General features: G+C 37.3%; 1 protein-coding gene and 1 pseudogene across 1 annotated transcript; one reads left to right on the forward strand and one right to left on the reverse strand.

Annotated features, from left to right (window-relative positions):
• Positions 1-346: 346 nt before the first annotated feature.
• On the reverse strand, positions 347-2,879 carry LOC147789835 (uncharacterized). Its single transcript, XM_087129127.1, has 3 exons — positions 2,643-2,879; positions 1,009-1,138; positions 347-918 (listed from the first exon to the last, which is right to left on the reverse strand). The coding sequence occupies exons 1-3, from the start codon at positions 2,877-2,879 to the stop codon at positions 347-349; spliced, it is 939 nt and encodes a 312-aa protein (XP_086985253.1).
• A 1,126-nt stretch (positions 2,880-4,005) lies between these two features.
• On the forward strand, positions 4,006-4,449 carry LOC147789836 (secreted RxLR effector protein 161 pseudogene; annotated as a pseudogene).
• The last annotated feature ends 3,891 nt before the right edge of the window (positions 4,450-8,340 follow it).

Consider the following 8,340-nt stretch of genomic DNA (forward strand, 5'->3'; position numbering starts at 1 on the left):
AATCGCTAGTCCGCTGCCTTCGAAAGTGCGATTGTGTCACTGAGCACGCATTCTTCACAAAATTTTCCTTCAAAGTCCATGTTTGGTAGCCCATGTACCGTATTCTTCTTCACTAACTCCTTTAGGCCGCCATGATGTAGGTGTCCAAAGCGGAGATGCCACAGTGTTGCCTTGTCTTCTATGTCGACTCGCAAACACTTTTCTCGTATGCTTCTTAAGTTCAATTTGTACATCCAATTTCTTCCTATCTCGACTCGAGCAACCAAACGCCCTTGCTTATCCTTCCGGTGTAGCACGCAGTCCTTTAAGAATATCGAGTAACCTTTCTCTGTGAGTTACCCCATACTCATATGTTGTTCTTGAGGTCTCGTATGTAATAAACATCTTGGATTGACCCCATTACACCATCCTTTTGCAAGAAATGTATCGTACCTCGGCCTTTGACCTCCACCTTTGACGCATCTCCAAATGACACATGACCATCTTTAATCTTTTGCATATCTTTGAATAGGTGCTCGTGACCACACATATGGTTGCTTGCCCCTAAGTCGAGGTACCACAGAGTGTCGTTGTTGATGTTCTCTTCATCTTGAGCCATCAAGAGAAGACCTTCATCTGTTACGTCTTCCAAGGCTAGGTTGGTTGCTCCTTCCACCATTTTTCTGGCTCGACATGCTTTTGCAACGTGCCTCATTCTGCCACAGTTGTAACATTTTTCGGAGTTACAATCATTCGCATAATGACCATATCTTTTTACATTTGTTACACTGGACGTTGGAATTATATCCTTGACCGCGTCCTTGATTGCGTCTTCTTCCACGCCAATTTGCTTGGCTCGACTGTCTCTTCTCCTTATAATTTTCTTCAAAACTATTGTCTTAACCACCTCGACCATTCCGCGACTTCCACGACCTCTACCTTGAACATTTTGAGAGTAGAGTACCTTTTCATCTTTTATTGATGCCTTAGTCTAAAGCACTTGATTGAGTGTCTTCTCCTTCTTCTTACGTTGCTCGTGTGCCTCGAGAGAGCCGGCGAGATCATCGACCGTGAACTTCGCTAGGTCCTTTGACTCTTCTATCGCACATACAACATTCTCGAAGTTGTCGGTTAAGGACCTTAAGATCTTCTCCACAACCTGCGTGATATGAACCAATTGACATTCATCATACAATATACTTCAATAAAGATGTGAAAAAAATATTGTTGAAATTATCCAATGATATTTCAATTTTAAAGAAAAATGAAGTTTCATGTTATAAATTTTGGGTAGATTACAATTTAGAATAATTTAGAGTTATTGTATTTCATTAATATATTTTAAGACTTTTTATTTACTTTGGATTACAATTACATAATGGTTAATTATGGCCATTAAGTATGACTGTTACAACTCTTGGAATGCCTTTAATAGTTTCATTTTGAGGCTATATAAAACTATGTATGTAGTATTTGTAAGTAGATGGGGAAAATATAGTAAAAGAAGCATTTGTGCTCTTTTTTAGCCAATGGCTAAGTTTCTTTGCAATTATATGTAGTTTAGGTTGCATGTAGAATCATTCAAGCTCGACATAATCAATCTTGCTTGTCGAGTCATTCGAATCTCAATCAAGTGTTCCTTCCTTGAGATATTTGATCAACAAGAATCATTCAAGCTAGACATGATCGATCTTGCTTGTGGAGTGATTGGAATCTCAAACAATGTTCTTGTCTTGAGATATTCGATCAACAAGGTAATCCGAATCTTACTCCTCTTGTAGTGATTTCCACATATCATTTGGTATCAGAGCTTCAGGCTTAAGATTGGATATATGTTTCCTTTGCGTTTTTTTTTTTTTTCTCAATTTGATTTTTATTTATTTTTATCTTTTTAGTTTTTAATCGACCCAGAGTTTAAAATCGAATCTTGTCTCTATTGAAAATTTTTTAGAGGTGAGAATGAGAGCTTCATTTGTGTAAATGAGTGTAAAAAGAGTCGCCTAAAATGCCTTGAGTGTATACTCGTGAGAGAGTGTTGTAAATGATATGTGAAAATCACTACAAGTGGAGTAAGATTCGGATTACCTTGTTGATCAAATATCTCAAGGCAAGAACACTTGATTGGGACGAATCACTCCACAGACAAGATTGAACATGTCGAGCTTGAATGATTCTACATGCAACCTAAACTACATAGAATTGCAAAGAAACTTAGTCATTGGCTAAAAAAGAGCACAAATGCTTCTTTTACTATATTTTCTCAGTCTACTTATAAATACAACATACATAACTTTATATAGCCTCAAAATGAAACTATTAAAGACATTCCAAGAGTTGTAACATTCATATACTTAATGGTCATAATTAACCATTATGTAATTGTAACCTAAAGTAAATAAAAAGTCTTAAAATATATTAATGAAATACAATTACTCTAAATTGTAATCTACCCAAAATTTATAACATGAAACTTTATTTTTTTTCAATGTGGCATGAATTGAAATATCTTAGGATAATTTAAACAATATTTTCTTCACATCTTCATTGAAGTATATTGTATGATGGATGTCTCTTGGTTCATATCACCGCGTCTTGGGTAACGTTTCTCCGTTTTGATTTAGTTGATTTGCCACGGTCTGTACGCGCGTAATATAGTCAGATACATTTTCTGACTCCTTCATCTTCATGCTCTCCAACTCGCCACGAAGAGTTTGGAGACTCACTTGCTTGACTTGGTCGGTTCCTTTGAACACTTTTTCTAAAGTGTCCCACGCTTCTTTTGAAGTAGTTGCCCTTGCAATCTTCTCAAAGCCCGACTCGTCAACAGTCCGGAACAGCATGTATAATGCTGCCTTATTCTTTGATCGTAATTCTTTTAGCGCCTTGTTTTGTGCCGCCATATAAACCGTGGTATCCTTTGGTTCTTCGAAACCTTCTTCGACCACCTCCCATGCGTCTTGAGAACCGAGAAGAGCTTTCATTTGGATGCTCCAATTCTTGTAGTTCGTCTTCGTGAATCGTGGTAGCGGCATTTGTCCCATCATGTTCGCCATCGACTCTAATACCAATTTGTTAAAAATAGAACTTGCTCTAATGCCAATTTGTAGAAAATAAAAGCTCACTCTGATACTAATTTGTTAAAATAGAATTCACGAAACTGTGAAGGAGATGTTGAGAGAGGAGAGACAAGGAGACAAAGAATTCTGAAAAACCTTTTCCTATTGATCTGTAATTTTTGTTCTCCACATTTTTGTTCTTTCCTCTTTTGCTCTACTTGCTCTACAAGGGGAATACATACTATTTTATAGGTTTTCTAAAACCTAAAATGGTTATCCCATGTGCCATCATTTTCTAACCCACTCTTCCTCAAATAATTCCCCACTATTGGTGAAATAGTTATTGGCCTCAATTTTACTTTTGGCTTTTTCTTTCAACGATTCAATTTCAAAAACCACTCAACTTAACAAAATTAAAACTACCTTTTACCATTTAAGTTTTTCCTAACACAGAAGCAACGGAGAGTTGAAAGAGACCGTCTACATCTGACAACCACTTGGCTTCCTCGACAACAATAATTCCGACAAGGTACTGCACCTCCACAAGGCACTCTACGGGCTTCAGCAAGCACCACGACCTGGAACGCGAAGCACGACAGTACCCTATTGTTGCTAAAGCTCAAGCGTTGTGCCTCTAAGCATGGAATGTACACGCGCGGCCATGAGGAACAATGGCTAATCGTTGGAGTGTACGTTGACTACATCGTACTCATTGGAGGCGACATGGAAGTTCTTGGAAGATTCAAGAGGGAGATGTCAAAGATCTTCAAGATGAGCGATCTCGGTGTGCTCAGCTACTACCTCGGCATCAAAGTGCAGCAAAGCACTTTCGGCATCACCATATGTCAAAGTGCGTACGCGAAGAAGCTGCTGGACACAGCTGAGCTAGCAGACAGTAACCCTATAAGGATGCCAATGGAGGTCCAGCTCCAGTTTAGGAAGGTCGGCACTATGCCGGAAGGTCGGCACTATGCCGGAAGTCGACGTCACCAATTACCGCAACATTGTCGGGAGTCTGCGCTATCTAGTAAACACACACCTTGACCTCGCCTATTTCGTTGGATACGTGAGTAGGTTTATGGAAGCACCTAGGGATGAGCATCTTGTGGCTGTCAAGCGCATCCTACGCTATGTGGCCGGAACCAGAGGTTGGGGTGTGAGATACTGTTCAGGGAGAGGAAAGAAGAAGCTTGAGCTGGTCCATTACAGTGATAGTGACATGGCCGGTGACGTTGATGATCGTAAGAACACTAGCGGGATGATTTACTTCCTCTCAGGCGACGCAATCTGTTGGCAATCAACTAAACAAAAGGTAGTTGCTCTGTCTTCTTGCGAAGCAGAGTACATCGCCGCTTCGATGGTGGCCAAACAGGGGGTCTGGCTTGCGCGGCTAATGGAAGAACTCATCGGATGAGAAGGCGATCCGCCAATGCTATATGTGGACAACAAAGCTACGATCTCCCTGATCAAAAATTTATTTTTGCACAACCGGAGCAAGTACATAAAGATTAGGTTTCATTACAACCGGGAGTGTGCAGATCGGGGGGCTTATCAAGATTGACTTCATCCGAACAGAGGAACAGCTTGGAGACATCTTCACCAAGTCTCAAGCATGGGTAAAATTTGAGGAACGCGCTCAAAAGATCGAAGTTCAAATAATAAGGTAGACATACCACAGGTTTTAGGAGAACATTGTTAAATAAAAACGTGTGTTTTTCTTTCATTTAGTCTAGTCTAAGTTTTTTCTTAAATTAGTTAGTTGATTTTTTTTTTTCTTTTTTTTTTTTTTTTTTTTTTTTTTTTTTTTTTTTGTTGACAATTTGACCCATACACATCCATTGTAGCATATTTGGGATGTAAGTCTGTTTTAAATACTCCAATCAAATGAGAAACATAAGCAATGGTGTTTCAGCAACACAAAACCCAAAGCTTCTGTTTCCTTGCTCCTCCTATTATTTTCTTGCGTTTTTTTCCCTTCTTCCAACAATTTCTTCCTAGACGAAAAAAAAGAAATAATCGAACATGTTTTCAATTAGAGCCCTTATTACATGTACTGTTTGTTGGTACTCCGAAACTGGTAGCTTTAATTACAAGGGATAAAGTGAAGGGTGGCCAAGTGTCCATTTCTAGACAGACCCTAGATGTAACATTGATAGTGGTTGCCATGACTAATTTTGATTTGATACTTGGGATGGATTGGTTAGTAGATAATCATGCCAACATAGACTATCATAGAAAAGAAGTGGTATTTTTGCCACAATCATGAACAAACTTCAAGTTCAACGGTGTCTGTACAAGAGTTATCACTAATGTAGTGTCCATGATAAAAGTAAAGAGATTAATTCAACAAGGAGCTTGGGGTATATTGGCCAACACTTGGGTATAAAGAGGGAAGAAAGTCTTGACAGCGGTGTCTTGGTAGTGAATGAGTTCACTTATGTGTTTTTCAGAGGATTTACTAAGAGTACCTCTATTTCGAGTTGTAGATTTTTGCAAAGAACTTGAACGGGTACCATTCTTATCTCGAAGGCTTCGTACCACATGGCACCAAAAAAGTTGAAAGAACTCGGAGGTACAATTGCAAGACTTGCTAGATAAGAGCTTCATTTGCCACTGTGTGTCTCCTTGGGGTGTGTTGTGTTACTTGTTTAGAAGAAGGATGGATGAATACGTTTGTGCATCAATCACAGAGAACTAAATAAGAGAATAGTGAAGAACAAGTACCCTCTTCTCCGTATAGTGGATCTATTTGACCAACTTAGGAAAGTGATAGTGTTTTCTAATATTGATCTTCGATCACACTACCATCAAATTAAGATAAGAGAGGAGAAAGTGCCAAAGACAATGTTCAGAATGAGATATGGTCACTATGAGTTTGTGATCATGTCGTTTGAACTCACCAATGCTCCTACATATTTTATGGAGTTAATGAATCTGAGTATTTAAGGAGTATTTAGACATGTTTGTTTTCGTGTTCATAGACGACATCCTAGTGTATTAAAAAACAAATTAAGAACCCACGTTGTATCTAAATGTGAATTCTGGGTACGATAAGTCAAAGGATGGGGTTTCAGTGGACTTCGTAAAGGTAGAAGTAGTTACCAAGTGGGCTTGCTTGACTACAGCCATCGAGGTACACTGTTCCCTGAGGCTAGCAAGATATTACCGACATTTTATGCAGAATTTGCTAAGATAGCCTCGTCGCTCTTGTAGTTGACAAGGAAGGAGTGTCTCATTTGTGTGGATTGAGGCTTGCAAAGCGAGCTTTCAAGATTCGAACCACGAGTTAGTGTCGACCCTAGTGCTCACAATTTCAGAAGGTTTAGGAGGCTATGTGGTTTACAGTAACCCTTTAAGAAAGGGTTGGGATGTGTGTTTATGCAGCTTAGGACGATCATCGCCTATGCATCCCATTAGCGGAAGGATTATGAGCAAAATTACCCAACTCATGACCTGAAATTGTGTGGGTTGATTTTTGCAGTGAAGATTTAATGGCACTATTTATATAAGGAAAAGACTCAAATTTACACCAACCACAAGAGTTTTGAACTACTTCTTTAGCTAGAAGGAATTGAACATGAGACATCAAATGTGAATCTTTTTGATAAAAAATTATGACATAGATATTTAATATCACCCTGAAAAGACGAATATAGTTGTCGATGCCTTAAGTCGGAAGACAACCTGCTATTCAACCATGAATACTAGAGAGCCACAAGTGTAAGCAGAGTTCAAATAAGCAGAAGTTGTTGAAGTGACCGAGAGAGTTGTAACTTAGATGGCATGGCTCACAGTTCAACCCACGATCTGACAATGAATTATTGAGGCCCAATAAAAGGAAGATCATTGCCTACAATTGCATGTTAGATTGCATGTTAGATTTCGCATGTTTGAACCTTTAAAGGTGTCCCCAATAAATGGCGTTTTGAGATTTGGATAAAAAAGTAAGCTAAGCCCACGCTTTATCAAACCTTTCGACATCCTAGATCGAATCACACCAGTGGCATACATGTTGCCCTTACCACCATTCCTCTCGGCAGTGCGCAACATGTTCCACATGTCTATGATTCACAAATATGTACGTAACCTAACACATGTGATAAATTACAAGCCTCTGTAGATAGACGAGGACTTGAATGATAAGGAGAGACGAGTAAAAATCTTCGAGACCTAGAGGTTCTACGTACTAGAGAAATTGCCTTCCTTAAGTTATGGTGACCAACCACCATAGAGAGAGTCAAATAAGATTGGGAAGATGAGAGGGAGGATAAATACCCAAACTGATTTAAACATTTTCAAAGATGAAAGTTATTTTTAGCCATGCATAATCTAATAGCCCAAATTAAAATAATAATAATAATAAATAAATAAATAGTGGAAATCAACCTTCCTTCATCTCTCATAACCCATTCCCCTCTTTTCCCCTGTTACCGTGAAAGTAAAAACATTAAAGTTAGCTATTAGTGTTAGAAATCAAAGTTAGCCTATTAGTGTTAGAAATTTATCGGGTAAGAACATGTCGAAATTGCTAAAACAAATCGACTGGAGAGAAAAAAAAAAGCATTAGATCCAAGTCCGAGACTCGAAATCCAAGCCAAAATACCGCCCCTTAAATTTTGGAATGGTGGTAATGTATTTATAAGATTTTTGAATATACGACGCTCTTGTCTTTAATGAGTCGTCTTAGAATCTGCTTGTGCAATAGTCATGATGAAAAGGTACTTCTAGCTATTATGAGAGACCATCTTCATGTTTTTTATCGTATTTCCGCCCTATTAAAAATTGAGTTTGTAAATATCACACTTTTTTCTTTAAAAATGATATCATCATATATTTAATTCTAAAATAGCTAAATTTTAAAATTTAGAGCGAGATTAAAACTGTCATCAATATTTCTATATATTTACCAAACTTAAAATGAAAAAAAAAAAAAAAAAAAGTGAATATAATATAAACAATAAGTATTTTGATTTATTATATATATATATATAACTTTGGATAATACTATTAAATTTCAAATTGATAATTGTGGGCTCATTGCTTAGGTGCTAAGATACATGTCAAAATTAATGCATTTTTTAAAAATATAATATTTATTCTTTATTTAAGTTAGATTATTTTATTCCTATATTTAATAAATTATTAGAATCTCGATCAATAATTTTTGTTCCATTTTTCTCATCACTTCTAAACGTTGACTTCAAACTTAAATGCTTATTTAATTATAATTGTTAACATTTATTTATAAAATTGTTTAATAAATTAATTAATTTTTCTCAAAGTTGAAACCTATAAAAGAATTTTT

This window comes from Cucurbita pepo, chromosome 12, assembly GCF_057944985.1.
Source record: "Cucurbita pepo subsp. pepo isolate OVF chromosome 12, ASM5794498v1, whole genome shotgun sequence".
Classification (NCBI taxonomy): domain Eukaryota; kingdom Viridiplantae; phylum Streptophyta; class Magnoliopsida; order Cucurbitales; family Cucurbitaceae; genus Cucurbita; species Cucurbita pepo.